The 22,601-nt window shown below is 42.4% G+C and overlaps 1 protein-coding gene across 1 annotated transcript in view; it reads left to right on the forward strand.

Annotated features, from left to right (window-relative positions):
- STXBP2 (syntaxin binding protein 2) overlaps nucleotides 1-22,601 on the forward strand; it is a 46,294-nt gene that overhangs the window by 19,517 nt on the left and 4,176 nt on the right. The window contains exons 2-14 of the mRNA XM_083357063.1: nucleotides 5,125-5,174; nucleotides 6,307-6,388; nucleotides 6,689-6,765; nucleotides 7,067-7,145; nucleotides 11,245-11,348; nucleotides 12,828-12,976; nucleotides 13,621-13,705; nucleotides 18,289-18,419; nucleotides 18,529-18,636; nucleotides 18,979-19,036; nucleotides 19,780-19,845; nucleotides 21,736-21,816; nucleotides 21,979-22,117. Of these exons, the coding sequence (XP_083213189.1) occupies nucleotides 5,125-5,174; nucleotides 6,307-6,388; nucleotides 6,689-6,765; nucleotides 7,067-7,145; nucleotides 11,245-11,348; nucleotides 12,828-12,976; nucleotides 13,621-13,705; nucleotides 18,289-18,419; nucleotides 18,529-18,636; nucleotides 18,979-19,036; nucleotides 19,780-19,845; nucleotides 21,736-21,816; nucleotides 21,979-22,117 (1,209 nt within the window). The remainder of the gene's footprint in view (nucleotides 1-5,124; nucleotides 5,175-6,306; nucleotides 6,389-6,688; nucleotides 6,766-7,066; nucleotides 7,146-11,244; nucleotides 11,349-12,827; nucleotides 12,977-13,620; nucleotides 13,706-18,288; nucleotides 18,420-18,528; nucleotides 18,637-18,978; nucleotides 19,037-19,779; nucleotides 19,846-21,735; nucleotides 21,817-21,978; nucleotides 22,118-22,601) is intronic.

Consider the following 22,601-nt stretch of genomic DNA (forward strand, 5'->3'; position numbering starts at 1 on the left):
ACCTTTTCCTATAGAATTGCCAGATTTGAGATCTAAGTAATCTAGAACTATATTAGTAGCAATGAACAGACTGATATGCTTGAGGAGCTTTACAAAATCTTTCTACTCATGTGAATGAGTCAGAGAGACATGTTTGGAAGTAACAGTTTTATATGGTCAGATGTCCTTAACTTACAACCACAACTGGGAACAGTATTTATTTATTTATTGAATTTGTATACCGCCCTATTCCCGTAGGACTCAAAAGTACTTCCATTGCTAATCAGGATGATTGTTAGGTGAATTGCACCTGATTTTACAACCTTTTTTACTACAGTCATTAAACAAATCCAGCTTCCCTGATGACTTTGTCTGTCAGAAGCTGGCTGAGAAGATCGCAGTTGACAATCATATGATTCCATAATGCTGGAACTATCATAAAAATACTGGTTGCTAAATGCCAAAATTTTGATCACATGACCATTGGGATGCTATAACAACCATAAGTGTGAGGACTAGTCATAAGTCACTTTTTTCTGTCCTAACTTTGAACAGACGCTAAACAAATGGTCATAAATCAATAACTACCTGTAGTGCTTATTCATTAATTTTAATAGTGTTTCCCCCCTCTTCCATTTTCTAGTACTGTAGATTGACTTGCAACTTGCCAGTGCTGAAACTGACTTTCTCCTTGCAAGCTTCCTACATATACAGTAAACGGAAACGCTACCAGGAATTCAAGGGAGGGAGGGAGGCAGGGAAGAAACAAGATTTCCAATGCACCCTGCCAGCATCCCATAAAGAAAATGGTGACGCCAGCAGGAAACCACTCTTGGTCCCACTGTTTTTTGTTTATTTTTTTGCCTGCTCTATGGTCATTCTAGTTCTCTGTTTAGATAAGGAAAATCTCTGAAATGATGACCCAATGGTCACAGGTGGAGCTAACAAATGCCTGGCTAGCTTTTCTTGAAAATAACTAAAAAAAGGAAGTGATCCTCTTTCTCTTGGTAGCTACTTGTAGGATTTTCACTGATGCTTAGTTAGCTTACCTCCAACTGCAAACAGCTGATGTTTAACATATCTGCAGTATCTCGACTGAACATTTATTCCATGTCATATCCTGACACTTTTCTTCAATGAAATGCAATCAGTAGCAATCACTGACAATGGAAAACAGGAAAATGATAATTGCAGCCCTACTTTTATTAATTTCTTTGAATACTAGACATGGACCACAGAGACCTCAGCTTCCTGCTATGCTTTAACTTGTGACAAGTTTTGATGATAAATTATAATTCTAGATTTTTGGCATCACAATAATGCTTAGGTGTGACTATTGTTAGTATAAAGTCCAATATAGTTGATCAGCTAGTTTCTTTTTCCACTTTTAGAACATTGATGGTGTCTGCAAAGCACATCAAGAATCTGTGGGATCTATTTTGTTCACTTATTTAAGACTTATATAGCCACTCATCTTGTATACCATAACTATGGGCAGCTTACAGAAGAACAATAAAAACTGTATAAACCATAGAAATAATGTCCAATCCCACAAAGTTAACACACTGAATTCACAGAACTGACTGAAGCCTTGCTCTAACTCCAGTGTTTCTCAGCCCCAGCCCCTTTAAAATGGGTGGACTTCAACTCCTAGAATTCCCCAGCCAGTGCATGCTAGCTAGGGAATTCTGGGAGTTGAAGTCCACCCATCTTAAAGGGGCTGAAGCTGCGAAACACTGCTCTACTCGATCCTTACACGGGTCTTCCAGTTGCCATAAAGTTTGCTTCCCAGTTGACGTCAGGGCAGTTGAATTCCCCTATTCTCAAAGTGATGCATTTCCTGGATATCTTGGCCATCTCGTCTGTGAACACTTTGCTCTGTCTTTTGCTTGGCTGAGTGTCCTCAAGTCCACACCAACATCATTTTTCTTTCCCTTTAATATTCACCCAGACACTTCCAGCAGGATTTTCATTTTTACTTTCTCTACATATAATGAAACTCCAGCTCCCAATTTTGGGGCCTGTTTCTTTGGAATAAATTATATCCTTCCAGTACAGGTAATCCTCAACTTCAGACCATAATTGGAACTGGAAAACAGTCATAAAATGCCTGGTCATAAATCTAATGCTATGCTGCATTCACGTCAATCAATGGATTTATGCCTAAGACAGTACGCAGCCTTATGATAATTTAGACATGTGATGAAAGCATTTTATCTTATATAGTCACTGGCTAGATAAATTAATCTTTTGTTCAATAAATCAACTAAGATTTCTTTGTTCCACGTTCAGTATGTTACTATGTAATACAAGTATGTATTTATGAAAATTCATGCTTGATTTAGGTTGTTTTTTTTAAAAAAAGGATTTCTGCAGGTAGCTGCTTTGCATGGGAAAATGTCATATGGAGCCTGTTGTACTCAGTCAGAGGTCAGGCACTGAAATTCTTCAGTTTATCTTGTTGCAACCACTTTTTACAGTTTGTTTTACATTCTCTGGTTATTGCTGCAACTTATCAAACTAAACCAGTATTACCAGTTCATACATACATACATACATACATATAAATAACTGGTATATTTCTATCTGTCCAGTTAGAATAAGTGTGTGTGTGTGTGTGTGTGTGTGTGTGTGTGTGTGAGAGAGAGAGAGAGAGAGAGAGAGAGAGAGAGAAAGAAAAAGAAAGAAAGAAAGAAAGAAAGAAAGAAAGAAAGAAAGAAAGAAAGAAAGAAAGAAAGAGACAGACAGACATCTAGTGCAGTCTGAATATTTAAGTGCCTGGCAACTTTAGATTATTTAATTAACCTGTATGATTAATTTAGATAACCAAAAAACCCAGAAAAAATAACATCACTACTATTGAGCTGCTTTCTAAAGATTAATTGCATCAAATTTTATTTGGATTCATAAACTCAGGCGCTTTATAAATATATTCAGTATCTAAAGGACAACTTATCTCATTCCTAACCACTAGCTCAATTTTCTGTTTGAATTTTAAGATAATTATCAGGTATTTGAACATTACAGCTCAAGAGATTGGTTCAAGCTGGCATATAGTTACTGCTGTAGGAACAGCTTTCTGTAATTAATCCATGGGAAACATCTGCCATTTGTCAATTAGAGATCAGAACGCGTTTTAAAAATAGAATTCTTGGCTCTTATTTCTTTTCATGGAAAGACTAATGTGTTAAGTAGGGGAAAATGAGCTTTAGAGCGAGGATCCCTGGAATTTAACCTCTTCTCTGAGCAAATATACAATCATCAGGGAGCTGATGCTCATTTTTTTCTGCAGGAGAAGCAATATTTAAATCATATTTCCCTGTCATTTGGAACAAGTCAGTGCTCTGTTTTCTGCTGCCAGAGAAGAGGGAATCTGGAAGTTATAGTAGTCCCACATATTTGAAAGGCTAATTAAAAACTTCTGGATTCTTATTAATATTTGCTATGAAGTCATATTCACAACTAATCCTATTTTTATTGTCTTCTTGAAAATACAATATTATAATACAATATTATATTATATTGGGATTCCTTGGGTCACTGCCAGCATTCCTTCTGTTTTTAGTAATTGGTCAAATTAACATGGAGTTATAGAAAATGCATTATTGAATGCTCCCCCTCCATAAAATTGTAATGCAGCATGCAGCTTATTTGCCACCATATTTATCTCACTTTTTGCAGTAAGATATTTTAAAAGTCACACATAGGTAAAGGTTCCCCTGCACATGCGTGCTAGTCGTTTCCGACTCTAGAGTGCTCATCTCCATTTCAAAGCCGAAGAGCCAGCGCTTGTCCAAGAACGTCTCTGTGGTCATGTGGCCGGCATGACTAGACGCCAAAGGCGCACAGAACGTTACCTTCCCACCGTAGTGGTCCCTATTTTTCTACTTGCATTTTTATGTGCTTTCGAACTGCTAGGTTGGCAGAAGCTGGGACAAGTAACAGGCACTCATTCTGTTACGCGGCACTTGGGATTCGACCCGCCAAACTGCCGACCTTCTGATCGACAAGCTCAGCGTCATAACCCACTTAACAGCTTTAAATGATGTTTTTCTAGTAGGCTTCAAACTGAATTCAGGGAAAATTTAACCAAGCATCCAAATAAGATGAATCCTGCATTGGAAAAATGTTAACTGAGCATAGTTGCATAGACAAGACATCAGTATTAAAAAGGACCTGCCCATCTACCGCAACTTGGCAAGGGATGTGTCTGTGTGTCAGAATCAGGCCTGTAATATTGTGTTTATGTACAAGGTATACAGTCCGCTCTTTATAAATAGAACCCAATGAAGAGTTCACAATACCAATTGAAAACCTAAAGTAGTGTATGTAGCAAAATATCTAAAACATAAAAGTTAGAACCTCCAGCAGAAAGAGCCAGAAATGCAAGATTTTGCATACACTGAAAAGCTTTCAGACTTATAAAGCTAGGGTAAAACAAAAAACCTTCACTGAATAGTGAAAAGACTATAAAATAGTCAGGTGAACCTTTCTTAGGGCATTCCACAATGTATAATATTTTTATTATAATATCTACAATATTTTAAAAGCACCACCCCAAAAATCTTAAAAAACAGAATTACTAATGGTCATTTGGTCTCATGATGACGGCAGTCTTCTCACAGCATGTTGTCTCCAAATAGCAAAATCACCTGTATAAAATTCCTCAGGGTAACCTGAGAACATTCCACAACCAGGGTTGTATTACTGGCTATTCCTCTCAAATAGCTACCCTCTTATTTCAGAAAGTAGGGGAAAGCTTCTGAAGATCTTGAAGACCAGGTCAACAGATGAGGTGAGGTGCCGTCCAGGTTGTGTGGGGATGGTCTTTCAAATAATTGATTCCAGAGAGTTTGAGATTCACCTGGGAGATGCTGCTGTATGTCAAAACCCTGAACATTTGCTGCAGCTTCAGAACATGGGCTTGACTTTCTTGCTATAAAATCCAAACAAAAACACCTGCTGTGTGTTTTTTGTGATTTTTCTCCCAGTCCTGCATTTTGGCTTGTCAAGAATATCCTTGCTTATTGTGAAAAACTATACTGGGGTGACAAGAAAATTATTTATGTGGCACAGGACTCAGCTAAATGTTCTCATTGTAGCAAAAAAGGGCTTCCATTCTAACCATTGACCTTCACTTTTCAGAGATCCTGAATGATGTTATACACAGCATGAAGAAGGAAGGAGAATGGAAGGTTAGTACACCTCTGTGTCTTGGATGAGTTAAATTTGTCTGATCAGTTTACTAATCTAAATTGTATGCATCTGCACTGGACTTTCTGTTTATATATTTAGTAAATCTGTGATGCAGTTAATTCATCACACAGTAAACTCTGGGCCTTGTGTTCAGTAGACCTGCTGTATCCTTTACTGTGACACTTAAGGTTCTTCACGCTTCTCATATCTTTTCCTGATGCAGCAAGGTAGCAAGTGAGCCTTGAAATTACTAACTGAGACAGACAAAGATGTTATTAAATTAGTTTTGCTCTACTGAGTTTGCAGGTGTGTTATTTAGCTATGCTGATTATCTCATATCTAACCTACAATTTGTTGTCAAGTTAGTAAGTATACTCCATCTCAGAGTATTCTAAAACATAATTGCCCCTTTAAACTATACACCCACAGATGCACACACACACACACACACAAACACACACACACAAAGATGGAACCCTCAGTGCTGTGACCAATCTTGCATTATACTACCCAAAAAAAGAAGTGTTAGCTGATGATAGAAAGCAGATCTGAAAATATCCTTTATCTTTGTGCAGAGAAATTACAGTACATCAATGAGATAATAGGTTTTAAAGAACTCTCCAATGCAAGTAAAATTGTTTTAAATGCCTAACTCATCGTTACAGTACTCTCTTTACTCAGATGGAGAACAAAAATGGGTCCTTATTTCCAGGAACTGGAATAGTAAATGCTGACTTACTAGCAAAGCAGTATTATGATCCAGCCATTCATAATGATAAAGATGCCTTAGAAAGAAAGTCAGATCCCCAAACTTAAAACCTCCAGGCTTATTTTGAAATAGGACTTAATTGGGGAGGGAAAGAGAAATGGATATGGATGTGGGCTTATTTTAGTTATCTGTACAAGTTTGGGAATAGAAATAAAAAGTTGGAAGACCAATATATAATTGAATAGGAGAATAGGATACTTAGTTTTATAATTTCATTTTTAAAGAAGGAAGTGCTTTGGAACATGAGTATAACTATTGTTTCATGCCTTTTGTGATGTAACTAATTATTTTAATTATACCTTTGCTCAACTTTAACAACTGCTTCTTTATGTATAATATTCTTTCTCTTTCTGCCCCTGAAGGTCCTCATTATGGATCATCCCAGCACCCGCATTCTTTCCTCCTGCTTTAAGATGTCAGATCTTTTGGCCGAAGGAATCACAAGTGAGTGGCACGTGCAAGATACTATCTGTCTGGGGTTGATCCTGTCAACAGAGGCCTTCCTTAGAGCTGGAAAGGTTTATAACTTTTGTAGCACAACTCTTGCCTCAGTTCCCCAACACAGTGCATCCGTCCAGGCATAGCTGGGCCCTGGTTTCTTTAGATCATTCTGCATTCAGCTTCTTTTGGTACTGTCAGAATCAGATAATGTCTATCCTTTTACTACTGTTTTTTCTCTTTCCATACTCCCGGGAATTGTTGCCCAATTCTTTGTCCATCTAATAAACATTTTACTTTCTTCAGTTATTGAAGATATAAACAAGCGCCGAGAGCCCCTTCCCAGTCTGGAAGCCATCTATTTGATCAGCCCCATTGAGACGGTAGGTCCATTGCCAATCTGGGCAGTTAATACATTGATAAATGCCTCCTTAAAGATAGATCCTATGAAACCTCTACATATACCTACACGAGTAATTAGCACTTACTGCCAACTCCTTGGGAAGGGGAAAAAAGTGGGAAGAACAAAGGCAAATGCTTTTGATTGCCCTGTAGCCTCAAAAGGAAAATTATTCATCCCAGAGGTCACTACGATTAAGGGTAGTTAGGGTCAAGATATGGGATTTCTTAGAAAATGTTTGGGATTTGTACAACTGCTGCTAACAACCTGTTCTCCATTTGCAGTCTGTTCGTGCTCTGATAAATGACTTTAAAGGCACTCCCACATTCACCTACAAGGCTGCCCACGTGTTCTTCACGGACAGTAAGTACAAGGAACGTTCTCAGGCAAACAGGAAGATGTCTAGGACTGTATTTACTAACTTTGTGTCTAGACCCAGCTCCCAATAAATGTTGTCCAACTTTGTGTCTAGACACAAAGTGCGACAACATTTATTGGGAGCTGGGTTAGTGAACAGGTACTTAGCCAATATAAGTGTTGACCTGTAATATATTACATTACATTACATATTACATGCTATGAATCAAAGGGCTATTGTGCAATTGCTTGAGATATACTGTAATAGCAGAGTGTATGGCTGCTGGTCCTAGGGATTTTTTTTTCTTCCATCTAATGGCCACTGCCCCTCAGATAGGCGGGTGTGAGTCTCTCCTTTTGAAGTGGGGTCCTGGAGTTCAGTTGGGCCTATTGATTACGTACCTGTCTCCCAGCTGCGTGTCATCGGCCCTGCCTAAGCTTCTTGACGTCTTGTCCGGGTTGGCAATTGAGTTCCCCAGGCTTATAGTTCTTGGGGATTTCAATCTGCCTTCCGTGGGTGAGGCGTCTGAGTTGGCCCGGGAGTTCTTGGCTTCCATGACGGCCATGGACCTGACTCAAATAATTCAAGACCCAACCCATAATGGAGGGCACACACTCAACCTGGTTTTTATCTCTGGGCAGTGGATTAATGATCTGGGTAGGGGGGATTTAATCATCCAACCCCTGTCATGGTCCGATCATTTTCTTCTCTGGCTAGACTTTCAGTGTGCCACCTCCCCCCCCCCCGCTGGGAGGCGGAAACGACCAGGTGGTTCCACCCCAGGCGCCTGATGGACCCTGAAAGGTTCCAGATGGAGCTTGGGACATTTCCTGCTTCCCTTGCCCACGACTGCCGAGGCCCTAGTAGAAGCCTGGGGGAGGGTGGCTGCTGGGGCCTTGGATCGAGTTGTGCCTTTGCGGCCTGTGACCTGGCGCAGACCCCGGGTGGCCCCCTGGTTTACCGAGGAGCTCTGGGAGATGAAGCGCCGGAAAAGACGCCTAGAGAGCTGTTGGAGGTCCAGCAGATCCGAATCTGATCGAACACAGCTAAGAACTTATCTTAAGTTTTACCTAGTGGCGATGGAAGTGGCAAAGCGTGTTTACTTTTCCGCTCTCATTGCATCCGCAGATAACCGCCCAGCCGCCCTGTTTAGAGTGACCCGCTCCCTGTTTAATCAGGGACCAAGGGATGACCCCTTGCAGGGTAGGGCTGAGGAATTTGTATAGTATGTGCAGGACAAAATCGCTGAGATCCGGACTGGCTTGGACTCCGACTGGGTGGAATCTGGTGGAGTGGAGAGGGCAGTTCTTGATCATACCATTTGGGGTGAGTTTGACCCTGTGACTCTGGATGATGTGGACAGGATCATGCGTAGACTGAGCACTACAACTTGTTTACTGGACCCATGTCCCTCCTGGCTTGTTTCAGCCGCCTGGGAGGTGACAGGGGGCTGGCTCCAGGCAGTTGTTAATGCTTCTTTGATGGAGGGTGTCTTCCCCTCCGCCTTAAAAGAGGCGTTGGTGAGGCCCCTCCTCAAGAAGCCTGCTCTGGACCTGGCCTTGTTGAATAACTACTGTCCTGTCTCCAACCTTCGCTTTGTAGCAAAGGTTGTTGAGAGTGTTGTGGTGCATCAGCTCCCGCAATTCCTGGATGGACTATCTGGACCCGTACCAGTCTGGTTTCAGACCCGGCTACAGCACGGAAACGGCATTGGTTGCACTGGTGGATGATCTCTGGCGGGCCCGGGACAGAGGCTGTTCCTCTGTCCTGGTCCTACTTGACCTCTCAGCGGCTTTTGATACCATCGACCACGGTATCCTGCTGCGACAGCTTGAGGGGTTGGGAGCGGGAGGCACTGTTTTATGGTGGTTCTCCTCCTACCTCTCAGGCCGCTTGCAGTTTGTATTGGCAGGGGGACAGAGATCTACCCCGAGGCCCTTCACTTGTGGGATGCCTTGGGGTCGGTTCTCTCCCCCCTCCTGTTTAACATCTATATGAAGCCGCTGGGTGAGATCATCCGTGGCTTTGGGGTGAGGTATCACCAATATGCAGATGATACCCAGTTGTTCATCTCCACCCCAAACCAACCCAGTGATGCCTTTAACGTGATGTCCCGGTGCCTGGAGGCGGTGCGGGTCTGGATGGAAAGGAACAGGCTCAGGCTTAACCCCTCCAAGACCGAGTGGCTGTGGATACCGGCATCTCGTATTGTCCAACAAGTTCCATCTCTTTTGATGGGGGGGAGGTATTCCCCCCCTCAGAAAGGGCTCACAACCTGGGTGTCCTCCTGGATTCACGGCTTAATTTGGAAGATCATCTAACGGCCTTCACACAGGTTCGCCTAGTGCGCCAGTTGCACCCCTTTTTGGACCGAGATGCCCTATGCACGGTTACCCACGCCCTCGTCCCTTCTCGCCTGGATTACTGCAATGCTCTTTACATGGGGCTTCCCTTGAAGAGCACCCGGAGGCTTCAACTGGTGCAAAATGCGGCCACGTGGGTGCTTATGGGAGTATCTCGGTACTCCCATGTTACACCACTCCTGTGCGAGCTGCATTGGCTTCCAGTTACCCTCCAAGTGCGATTCAAGGTGCTGGTAATAACCTTTAAAGCCCTGCATGGCTTAGGCCCGGGGTACGTGCGAGACCACCTGCTGCCATTGTCAACCTCCCATCGCCCGGTTCGCTCCCACAAAGTCGGCCTCCTCAGGGTTCCATCGGCCAGGCAATGCTGGCTGGCGACCCCCAGGGGGAGAGCCTTCTCTGTGGGCACGCCGACCCCCTGGAATAAACTGCCTCCAGAGCTGCGGATGGCCCCTGACCTTCAGTCCTTCCGCCATGACCTGAAGACGTGGTTGTTCCAACAAGTGGGCCTGGACTGACTACGATTTTTAATTAGGCTTTTACTGGGTTAAATTATTTTGTAATTTTGTATTTATTGTTTAATTCTCTTTTAATTTTTTTTACTCTATGTTTTTTTAATTTTTATTGTTGTGAGCCACCCTGAGTCCTCAGGGAGAAGGGCGGCATATAAATTTAATACAATGAAAATGAAAATGAAATGAAATAATTGTGTCTGATGCTGAGAGGCTGCCTGGACAAGTCCCTGCAATTTTCTTCACAAGGTTTTGCAGAAGTGTTTTGTCATTCCTTCCTTCCTAGGTCTGAGAGGAAGTGAATGGTCCAAGATTACCCAGTTAGCTTTGTGCCCAAGGCAGGAGTAAAACTTAGTCCCCCAGTTTGCTTTACTACTACGCCAAACTGGCTCTCTAATCCATAGTGACTAGATTGTTGCATTTTATCTATCTGATTCATTCATTTTTGGCCAAAATTGTACAATTCATGTTAAGCCATGATTTGTTTAACCATGATTTGATGACTAAATTATTTGATTCATACATTCTGCTGACAAGTTAACCAGGTCCTACACACCATAATGCTAAATCATCTAACATATTGCATACAAATAGACAAAAAAATTATTTCCTCGTGTGATTCTTGAACCCGTTTCACTGAGAGTATGAATTGTTCTAAGAGCCCAGAGAAGAATCTGACCAAGACGGCTCAAAAGTTAACTTCTGTTCTGAGACACTTACAAGATGTTAAGTGTACGTTATAATAGTGGCCCCCCCCCCCAACCTTTTGGGCACCAAGGACCAGTTCCATGGAGAGAGGTTTTTCCACGGATTGGAGGGGGCATGGTTTTGCATGCTGCCCGCAGATGGGACTTCACTTTTTTTGTGTGGCCCAGTTTCTGGCATGCCGCAGAGCGATGCTGGTCCACAAACCGGGGCTTGGTGACCCTTGCTTTATAGCTTCTGGAGTAGACCTATAACCATAAAAAAAAAAACTTGCAGAAAAATGAGTGGCACCATTTGGAGGATGATAAACATTAACTTATTTGAGCTTGCCGGCTTGGACTTGAGGGATTGGGGTCTAAAATTTTAATTTAATTTATTAGTTTGGGGCTAATTTATTTAACCTACTATTTTAACTTTTGTATGCTGTATTTTAATTGCCTTGTACACCGCCCTGAGTCCTTCGGGAGAAGGGCAGTATATAAATCTAATAAATAAATAAATAAACTCCCACCCTTCTCTTTCAGCTTGCCCAGATGAACTCTTTAATGAGCTCAGCAAGTCCCGGATCACGAAAGCAATCAAGACGCTCAAGGAGATCAATGTTGCCTTCCTTCCCTATGAATCGCAGGTGAGGGGGGGGGAAGGGAACAGAGCAGGGACCTCTAATTTTTGCCCTAGTCTCAAGGGCGTAAAGATACATGAATGAACATAGCACACTTTTGCTTTGAGAGATTTCACTTTTAATAGAAATGATTAGACTGAGTTACTCTCTATCTTTAAAATCTTTGCAGAAGAGAAGGAGCAGAGCTTCCTCTATAGCACTTCATGGGGGAGGGGGGAGGGAGAGGCAGGATGGCTCAGTGGTTAAGAAGTTGAATTTGTCAGCTGGAAAGCTGACCGCCTGGGTTCAAGATCCAAGTGCTGTCAAGTAGCCCACGGCTTATTCTCCTGTATTTAACTAGAGGGGGTGATTTTCTTTTTTTCTTTCTTGCAAACTAGTTATTGAATTTATGATTAGCCAGCCTGAGAGCCAGGTTGGTCTAGCGCAGACATGTCAAACACAAGGCCCGGGGGCCAGATCCGGCCCGCGAAGTGGTTTCATGCGGCCCGCGAAGCCATCCTGGAAACAGTGAGGGACCGGCCCCCGCTGCCTTGGCCCTGGCCCAGAGACCCTCCTTCTGTCAGAGACCCTCATATCTGCCCCACTCCTGCCCAGGCCCCCATAGGCACCCTTGATGCGAACGATGTAGAGCTGGCCACGCCCACCCAGTAGGCCATACGCACTCTAGCCATGCCCACCAAGTAGGCCACGCCCACCCTGGCCATACCCACCCGGCCCCCTGAGGGCAACCGTAATGCTGATGCGGCCCTCAATGAAATTGAGTTTGACACCCCTGGTCTAGCGGTAAAGGCACTACACTAGAAACCAGGAAACCATGGGTTCGAATCCTGCCTTAGGCATGAAAGCTGGCTGAGTGACTTTGGACCAGCCACTCCCTCTCAGCCCATTTCCTCATACAAGGTTGTTGGTCTAGGGCAGGAGTAAGCAACCTCGGCTCTTTTATGACTCATGGACTTCAACTCCCAGAATTCCTGAGTCAGCATGGCCTACCCCTGGTCTAGGGGAAATAGAAGGAGGAAAGAGCATTAAGTATCTTCACCGCCTTGAGTAATTTATAAAAATAGTAAAGGCGGAATAAAAAAAAAACTTGACAAACTCCCGTGTTTGTAAACTCACTTTCTCCTATCTTTTTCTATCAAATTGCCCTCCACCCACTCAGCATTTTGATTACTTTTAACACATCAAGCAAGAAAGTCCTTAAAACCTTGAGTCAAGATTCTTCTAAGATTAGGTAAACCAGAGAACACAACGTTAATTACAAGGTTCTCAGAGAAACTGGCAGCATTTAATGAAATATTGTACATCCATAGTTTTCAAAATAAATCTGCTTTATGACAGACTATTTTTAAGGAACCGGGCGCCACTATTGTGAAAAAAGAAAATGTTACCCGAGCACTCTTATGAGTTTACACTTCCTTCCTCATAGATCACTAATATGATACTCCCATTGTTTTCTCCATTTCTTCTCTCTTTCCTTCTCTACAGGTGTACACCTTGGACAGTGCTCAGAGTTTCCATCACCTCTTTAGTCCCTACTGCAGGGAAGATAAAAACAGCCACTTAGAGAGGATGGCAGAGCAGATTGCCACACTGTGTGACACCCTCAAGGAATACCCTTCAATTCGCTATAGGAAGTTAGTACAAAGGGAACAGGAAGGGGGAAAACTGCTATTCTACCAGTATTCTGTATAAAAACCCTATAAAGAGAATGAGGACAAATTGGGGTATAATACTTGAGAACGTGGGACTACAATTGTGGAGCATATTGGGAGGCCACACCTATCTATTATGCAATGAAGCATCCTGCTACTATTAGTTGATGCAAGGACTGGCCTACTTCTTATATTTATATATTTATATTTATATTTATTAAATTTTTATACCGCCCTTCTCCCGAAAGACTCAGGGCGGTGTACAGGGCAATAAATACCAAAATACAAAGTACAAAAGTTAAAAAGAATTAAATAATTGTGCCCAATATAATACAATAGTTAAAAACCATGTTAAAACCCAGACCAGCTCATCTGCAGGATCTGATGTTTTAATCGTGTGTGGGGCATTGTTTCATCAACTGAGCCCCCCTTGATCCCTCCTGGACACATCTCTGTTGCCAGGGATTGAAAGCAGAGTTTCTTACAGTATGTGTGTATAAGAAAGTGGGCCAAGAACTGCAAGAGGCAAGACACTCTTTGCCTTGTCCAGGCACTGATTTTGCTTGGTCACCCTTCCAGAGTGGCAGAAGTCCTGTTTCTAAATAACTGTGTGTTTGTGGTTACAGTGGTTCTGAAGACTGTTTCCAATTGGCCCACGCAGTGTTGGTGAAGCTGAATGCCTTCAAAGCTGACAACCCAACCATGGGTGAGGTGAGCAATCCCAGAACATTCCAGAATGTTGAAGAGCAGGCAGTGGGTGGAACAAGATTGCAAAGACTGTTGTGTCACTTAGAATGAACAGATCGGGTGTAAAAGCTAACCATTTTCTAGTCTCCCATCTCTAGTTGGAAGAATCTAGTCTCTCATGACAAGTTGGAAGAATCTGTCTTCCAAATACTATCCTTGATTATAAACAGCATATTGTTAAGTGGAAGTGAAGATGCCCAGCCAAGCATTGTCAAGATGCTTTTCACAGAGGTCTCCAGGACAGGCTGTTTGGCATCTGGACAGTTCTTTCCAAGTCAAGTTTAGACATGCACTAAAGACCAAGATCACAGGGAGAAATGACTGCAGTCTCTTTCACTGCAGGTTAATTGTTTAATTTGTAATAGTACTATCTATGTACAATGATTCTGCTTTAACCCTTTCCCCCACATACTATTCAGCAACCTCCAAGTGTTCTCCAAGTGACATTTCTAGTAGGTGAGCAAGAAGCCAGGAAAGAAGACAGTGATCAGAAAAATGGTCTATACAGACAAGATTGAAGCACACTATTTGAACAAATTCTCACCGCTGCATTTCAGTTCTAAACAAATTGTGGTGGGAAGTCCTCCAGGTTTTCCACATATCTACTTAGCTAACAAACTATTGATCTTTATGATTAGATACATGTCCTGCCCAAGTCCTGCTGTGGTGCCTCACTATGGCAGTGGGGAATATTTCTGGGATGGGATGAGCAAAGAATGCCAAGAATATATATTTCCTGCAGCATTACGCAGGGCATGAATGAATCCCAGCTGTCCAGCTAAAGAAAGCAGGTACCTATAATGCTAAATAAAGATGCTGGAGGCAGATGATCACTTTAATGACAACAGCAAAAGCATAATTTCATACTGCACAGGAGAAAGCAAGAATAATCCAAGAAAAAAACATGGATAAAAATATAAAATGATTTACAATATAATGCCAAATGATGGCCCCTCAGGTTGGGCCATCAACTTACTATTGTTTTTTTCTTACCACTAAGAAATAACCAAGGATCTTGTAGAGTACTAATGAAGTTTATCGCATGGCTAGATTAAAGAAGTCTAGTTGCTGATTTTGTCAAACAGGAAAAGTAAATTCAAAGCTGCAGAGACAGAATTATGGTGGGGACATGAAACGTAAGAACATGAGAAAGCTCAACACAGTGAAAAAAGTCAAACTACTAGAAAGTGACATCATGGGCAACATCAGTGAATGGAGATAGACTGAAACTCCACGTTTTGAGTCAGAGGCTCATGCTGTTTACTACTTAAAACATGAAAACCAGGGCTGGAATTGCTTTTGTAGTTAGGAAAGGTATAGCAAAAGTAGTACTTGGCTCCAATCAAATGTATTAAAAAGACTTTGTGGACAGTAACATCAGTTAGACTTTTAATTTGACATTTATTTATTTATTTATTTATTTTATTTATTTTATTTATATACCGCCCTTCTCCCGAAGGATTCAGGGCGGTGTACAGGGCAATAAATACCAAAAGTACAAAATACAAAAATTAAAAACAAATTAAACAATTGTGCCCAAATACAATAAATTAATTAAAAACAGTAATTAAAACCCCAAACCCATCAGACCAGGCCTGCTTGTTCAAATAAATAAGTTTTTAGATCACGTCGGAAGGAGCCAAGGTCGGGAGCCATCCGGAGCTCAACCGGTAAACGGTTCCAAAGGTCTGGCGCGCCCACAGAGAACGCCCTCCCCGTGGGGGCCATCAGTCGGCATTCTCTGACCGGTGGCACCCTGAGGAGGCCCTCTCTGTGGGAGCGCACTGGGCGGAGGGAAGTTGATGCTGGCCGCAGGTGCTCCCTTAGGTACTCCGGACCAATGCCATGTAGGGCTTTATAGGTCATCACCAGCATGTATCCTCCAGAAATTGATGTAGAAGCAGGATTTGATGGTCAAGTTCAGTTTGAATGGGCTGCTTGTGATTGGAGACTGGAATGCCAAAACTGGAAATATTAAGGAAGAAAATGTAGTTGGACTATATGACTTAAGAAACCAAAATGAAACAGGAGAATGTCTTACTGATTTCTGCCAATCCAATTATATCTTTATTACTAACACTGTCTACAGGGACATCTTTGGATGGAATGCATAGAAATCAAATTGACTACATTATTGTTAAAAGGAAGTGGAGTTGCTCAAAGATATGGCCAAGTGGTGACTGTGAAACAGATTTATTTATTTTATTTATTTTATCCCATTTATATCCCGCCTTTCTCCGAAGACTCAGGGCGGCTTACAATCTAAGAAGCACAAATCAATGTGCTTAGCAGTAGCCTTCATTCTATGTATATGCCTGCTTATTAGGCCTTTCCCCCCCCCCAAGCGGCATTATTACAAAGTCAGCTTATTGCCCCCAACAATCTGGGTCCTCATTTTACCTACCTCGGAAGGATGAAAGGCTGAGTCAACCATTGCAAACTCTTTGTGTGTAAGTTCCATGTTAAGCCAAAAGAAGAAGAAAGCCAGACAGTTTCCATAATGTAACCTTGAGCCAGAACCAGTGGTGGGATTCAAATATGTGAACAACCGGTTCTCTGTGTGGATGCCATGCTTAAATCATCCTACTCTAGACATATTATGAGTCCCAGCTCTCTGAAGAAATCTGTAATTCTGGAAAAGGTGGAGGAAAACAAGCAGTAAGATGGTGGTGATGGTCATAGTAGTGTGTCAGTTGCCACCTAAAGTAAACGTCAGGCTGACTTTTGTTGACTGGTGTGAAATCCTCTTAAAATAAAAATAAAATAAAGAGGGAAGTAATAGAAGAATTTCCTAATTGTGTAGGGCAAGAGGAGAAGGAACTTGTTCCTCATCTACGGCTGAGATCCTCCCATGTCATTAATTGAACCAACGTCTTTGGCCCTGAATGATTTTGTTAAAGCAGGGCTTTCCACTGGTTGTAATTTGTTTTTAAACAATTGTCTTAATGAACAGGAGTGCTGTATCAAAATGGGGTGATCTTGGAGGTGGAGAAGTGCTCTTATTGCTGCCAACCAAAGGACCCAATGCAGATATTCCATCTCTCTGTATTTAATCAGTTGTTGTAGCAAAAAAATTGATAACATAATGAAAAGCAAACACAAGACAGTATTGTGTGAAAACCCAACAGTGGCAGAATTCTGTATACAAAGCAAGGTGACTTCATATCTAGAAACCTGAAAGCGTGTTGCTTTTGAACAGGAAGAAGTGCTGCCTTTTCCTTTAAGAAAGGGGGTAGTATATTGAAAGCTGATTTATCTATAACAAGACATTGCTTATAGGACATAATATTTTCTACAGCCCACGCGTGCATTTTTGTGAGTTATCGAGTAGCCATGAAACTCCTGAATGCATGAAAAAGGATGCTATTTACCTTTCTGTATCAAAAGTACTTGGATAGGTTAGCTGTCCCTTGCTAGCAACTGTGTGATTGAGATTGTGCAGTTCCAACATCACCAGCGAATGTTGTTTTAGAAAGGCTGATCTACCTTCTGTCTCTGGAGTGAACATTCATGTCCATAGGCCTCTATAGTGTATTTGCATGCCACCTGCAGGCTAAATGACAGATTGCATTGAACTCTTAACACCAAAAAGTGGCTCAACAGTGCTACTACACCTGTTCTGAATAGCCTTGGGCAGGGGTAGGCAACCTCGGCTCTTTTATGACTCATGGACTTCAACTCCCAGAATTCCTGAGTCACCTGACTCAGGAATTCTGGGAGTTGAAGTCCATGAGTCATAAAAGAGCCGAGGTTGCCTACCTCTGGCCTTGGGCATGCGGAAAAGGCCTTGGTAACAATGATGGTCCTGCTGCTGCCTTTGTACATTTCATAAACTAGATGTGAAACGGTTGGCAGCATTTAAATAAAACTGGGTTCTTCTGCCATCCTCTCCCAGTCATCATAACCAAAGTAACATTAAAACCCGGGACACTTATTAGGTCAGTTAAAGGTATAGTGAAGATGGTGGGATGTCCAAGTAGAATCTAAAGGCCTTGTTTCAAATGGCTCTAGAGCAGAATTTGCACTACAGAGAATTAACAGCCTTTAGCCTCTTTAGTGGCTTGTGTTGACATCACAAGCGTAAGTCCGTTACACTTATGGAATTGTTTACGTCCCTTGGAAAGGGGTTTGCACTGTTTGAATAATAAATTTTTGACCAAGCTCCCTATTAAAGATGTCTAGAAAGGCTGTCCACAGTCAACAATGTTTGGAGGGGAGATTGGGTCTGCAATACTCAGCTGTTCCACTTTTCCTTAGTGCCTGTAGCAGGGCTGCCATTAAATAATTAGCAGTGCAGCTCTGTGGCTGTCTTTTTATTTGCTCAGTCCCACTGAACTTGGGGGGATTTATTTCCAAATAGGATTACAGAATAAATCAATCTTGCCATGTTTCATCAATTTCTTTAAGATACAGGGTGTGTCCTGTGGATGACTTTCAGACAACGCCTAAGGACTCTGCTTAGCAGGGAAACATGCAGCACAACATACAAACCGAAACCACAAAGTTGTGTTTGTTTGTTTTTATCTTCCTCTTTTTGCTGCATTCAGGGCCCTGACAAATCTCGATCACAGCTTCTGATAGTTGACCGCAGCTATGATCTGGTGTCGCCACTTCTTCATGAGCTCACTTTCCAAGCCATGGCCTACGACTTGCTCAACATTGAGAGTGATACTTACCGGTGAGAGCTGCTGTGGGGGAGAAAGAATGAGTAAAAGAATTCTGTGCCTTCCCATTTAGGGAGCAACCATATGTTTCTAACAGAATATTACTCTGTTGCCTTCCTTCAGGTATGAATCCACAGGCATCAGTGACTCCAGGGAAAAGGTAGTACTCTTGGACGAGGACGATGAACTCTGGGTGCAGTTACGCCATATGCACATCGCAGACGTGTCCAAGTGAGAACCTACATACAGCCCTACATACAACTGCCTGCTTGCCTGATGAGTTCGTGAATCAGCCAGAACGACAACTGGCTGGAGCAATATAAGCCTGCTGGAGCCCTTCTTCCTAAATTGATCTGGATTGCCATTGGTGTCCATTGTGAAGAGTGGAGGTTGGGGGGAGGGAAGAGATGTTGCTTCCACCATTACCCTCTGTTCCAGAATTACTGCCATTTCTGGTACAGAGAGCCCTGGACTTTGGAGGCCGCACAGAGTCTATTGTTGTGGGAGAGATGAAGAGTTGCACGTTGGGGATGAGTATTTGTATTTGGCCCTGAATATGACCTCCTTCCACAGGAAAGTGACTGAGCTCCTGCGTACCTTCTGTGAAAGCAAACGGCTCACCACAGATAAGGTAGGATGGCCAGACCCTTGTCTTGTCTGTGATTTGCCTTCCTGAGAGTCTTGTGGTGAGGGAGAGGACTTGTATTCTACATCTTGCAAGCTAGGCTTCTTTGGCTCCACTTAAGTGACTGAAACATCGTTGCTTTTTGGTTTTTCAGGGAGGCAGGTTAACCTTAACTAAATCTCATTAGTTCCGGGCAGCATTTTGAAAACACAGTTATGTGCACAGTGCACAAGAAAGGCTCATCGAGAAGTATAGATAGCACAAAAATAAGAGGGCCTTTGGGTACACCAAGATGAGGAATCTTCAGGCAGAGCAGCAAAAGTGACCCTGAAGTCATTTGGGAGAATAAGAGGCAGTGTAGGGTAGGGACTGACATTCCTCCATAGAACTTGCATACAAATGGAAATTCTGAAGAAAATTACTTATTTCCATCCTTTGAAGTTTTAACGTTGAGTTTCTTCAAGCTTCTTGAGTGACTGCTCTAGAAATTTGGAACTTACTTAGCCAGACTTAAAAGAGAGGAACCGTCAGCCTGTAGGTCTTGTAAGACAGCATTCATTAACCTGAATGCCCTGCATATATCTTGGGGCTAAATTCAAGGTATCTAGGAGTATTAGGAGCTCCTTCAACCAGGTTGCAGGGAGCTGTTGTAAAATGAGGGGGAGAGTTGATTTTATCTGAAATTTTACTAATACTTGGATTGCCTTTATGTTGAGTTTGTCATGGCCAATTGCTATTCTTCTTTCTAGGCTAACCTTAAAGACCTCTCTCAGATCCTGAAGAAGATGCCCCAATACCAGAAAGAACTTCACAAGGTAAAAGATACAAAATGTATCATGTGCCTGTACTTCATTATTTGTTTGTTGTAATCAGTTATATAAGTGATTTAAAATAAGTCAATCCTATAATCAGCCACCATCAATTAGCATGAATTAGAGTACGCTGACAGTGCAAATTGTTTCATGTTCTAAAATGTCTTTAAATCTGACACTAAAAGGCTGAATAAAAACAACTAGAGGCTTGTCCACATAGGCTCTTGCACCAATCGAAAATCAGGTCTGGACATGTTCATCTATGTTTTATTGCTGAGCTAATATATTTCTGATTCAAGCAGCAAATCCAATATGAGAAAAAAAAATTCCCCATTTTTTATAAAAGGTAAAGGTTCCCCCGCACATGCGTGCTAGTCGTTTCCAACTCTAGGGGCCGGTACTCATCTCCATTTCACAGCCAAAGAGCCAGCGCTTGTCCGAGGACGTCTCCGTGGTCATGTGGCCAGCATGACTAGACGCCAAAGGCACACGGAACGCTGTTACCTTCCCACCATAGTGGTCCCTATTTTTCTACTTGCATTTGTATGTGCTTTCGAACTGCTAGGTTGGCAGAAGCTGGGACAAGTAACAGGTGCTCACTCAACCCGCCAAACTGCCGACCATCTGATCGACAAGCTCAGCATCCTAACCCACTGAGCCACCACGTCCCTAAATCCCCATTTATAGAAGTCTATAATTTTCGCAGCAGTAAGAATGTTTGCCTCACCCTACCTTCTGGCTCTTTGATTTCAGCTGATATGGTACAGTCTTCACAGTTCTTTATCTGCAAGCCTGTAGAAACATGTATGAGTTTATAACTTCTAAACTAAAAAGCTTAATTCATTCACCCATCCATGTGTATCTAAATGGCCTGGGTAAATTTAAGCTCTAGAAGAATTGGGACAGGACATGGATTGTATACTCTACCTTATAATATGGATTGTATACAATACCTTAGGCTACAGTCCCCATTGTTACAAGTTCCACAAAGCTTAGCCAATCCCATCTTGGTACTACTCTCATACTTTCTGAATGTTCTGCACCAAACTGCTGCTGCTTCCTTGAGCTTCCATGGAAGCTGTTTTTCTGACAACCATATTTAGTTGTGAGAAAAGTATCTCTCATTTTGTATTATCTGCAGAATCATTTTCAACATGCTGCGATGAGCCAAAATCTTTATCCAGAGACATCTCATCTGTCTCTCTAAATAGCCAGGTTTCTGCTTGTTAAGATCTGTATGTAATATAAAGGGCTGGAGCCGTTGCACTGCCAGAAGTACAAGCGGGACAGATTGTGGAGAATAGTCACAGGGGCAAGCTTAATTTCATTTGCATAACTTTTATTGATCATGGCATTTCTAGCTACTACAGATTGTGGCTATTTTTTCAGGCATCCCTCGGATCTTGCCTTGCTCATTTTCTACAGGCAACTTTTTGTTCATTGGAGGGGCAGGAGAGAAAAACTTTAATGCTGGCAAAAAGCCTGTGTCATGGTTCCGATAGAACCGAATAAATCAGAACTTAGAGGCTTGAATCTTCCTCAAAGAACATGTTTATTGGATACAAAATATTGGCACAGTCAAAAGTGAAACCAAGTCTGAAATTCCCTCCAAAGAGCTACACTATTAGAAAGTAAAAGTTCCCACCACAGTGCTATGCAATAGCGATGTGACCCAATACAGCAATTTGGCAGGCTTTCTACCAGAATGCCTGACCCTCCTCTTCCAAATGAGAGAGTGACCTTGGTTTCCACGGGACACAATATTGTTTAGGCTAGCAGAGATACTCGTTCCCCCTCCCTGTTGTGTGGCAACCTTGAACGAGCAAGATGGCTGCAGCCATGTTTGTTGTAGAGTTGACAGCCTGTTTCTTACCATCCTCTTTCATCCCGTAGTATTCCACACATTTGCATCTGGCTGAAGATTGCATGAATACCTTTAAGGGCACCATAGAGAAGCTGTGCGGCGTGGAGCAGGTAGGCATATTAAGAATTCAGGAGAGGTGAGAAGAAAAGGGAGCCGCCATGGCAGCTCAATTCTGTGTATTCACGGTGAAGTACAACTTACTTTGGGTGTCTCCTTCTCCTCCCTGGTGAAAAAGATCGTTCCTGATGGGCATCTCTTCTCCCTCTTCACAGGATCTGGCCACAGGGGCAGATGTTGAAGGGGAGAAAGTCAAGAACCCAATGAAGAGTATTGTGCCAATTGTTCTTGATACCACTGTGGAAGCCTTTGATAAGATTCGCATTATCCTGCTTTGCATACTTCTCCAAAATGGTACTATTGCTGGATAACTTCTCTCTCAGCTGCCTAGGTTAGGAAAAAGATCCCTTGCAAGGACCAAAAGGAAGATAAATTTCAGGACGCTTCTTGCCCATAACTGGATGCCATGTTCACACAACACTGCTGTCTCCTAGGAGGGGTTAAATCCCCTCTATGACTAGCTACATCAAACTCGTAAGTCTCAGGTGGTTGTGTCAACTGCCATGAGAAGGTCCTCCAAGCCACCACAGAAAAGAAAGAAAGTTCTTGCTTCTGTTTTTATTTTTTGTTTGTGCAAAACATTTTTTAAAAAGCATAAAAATCTATGATAGCACAATCAGGGCCATCACACTCATGGTTAGTGCTCATCCACTTCCTATGCTGGGTGGTGAAATCTGAAACGGCGACAGAAACATAGAGACGTGTGCTGGCCTAGAAACCAGGAGACTGTGAGTTCTAACATCCCTTAGACATGAAAACCATCTTGTGGGGAAACTAG

The sequence above is a fragment of the Vipera ursinii genome (genome assembly GCF_947247035.1).
Source record: "Vipera ursinii genome assembly, chromosome: 2".
In the NCBI taxonomy this organism is placed as follows: Eukaryota; Metazoa; Chordata; class Lepidosauria; order Squamata; family Viperidae; genus Vipera; species Vipera ursinii.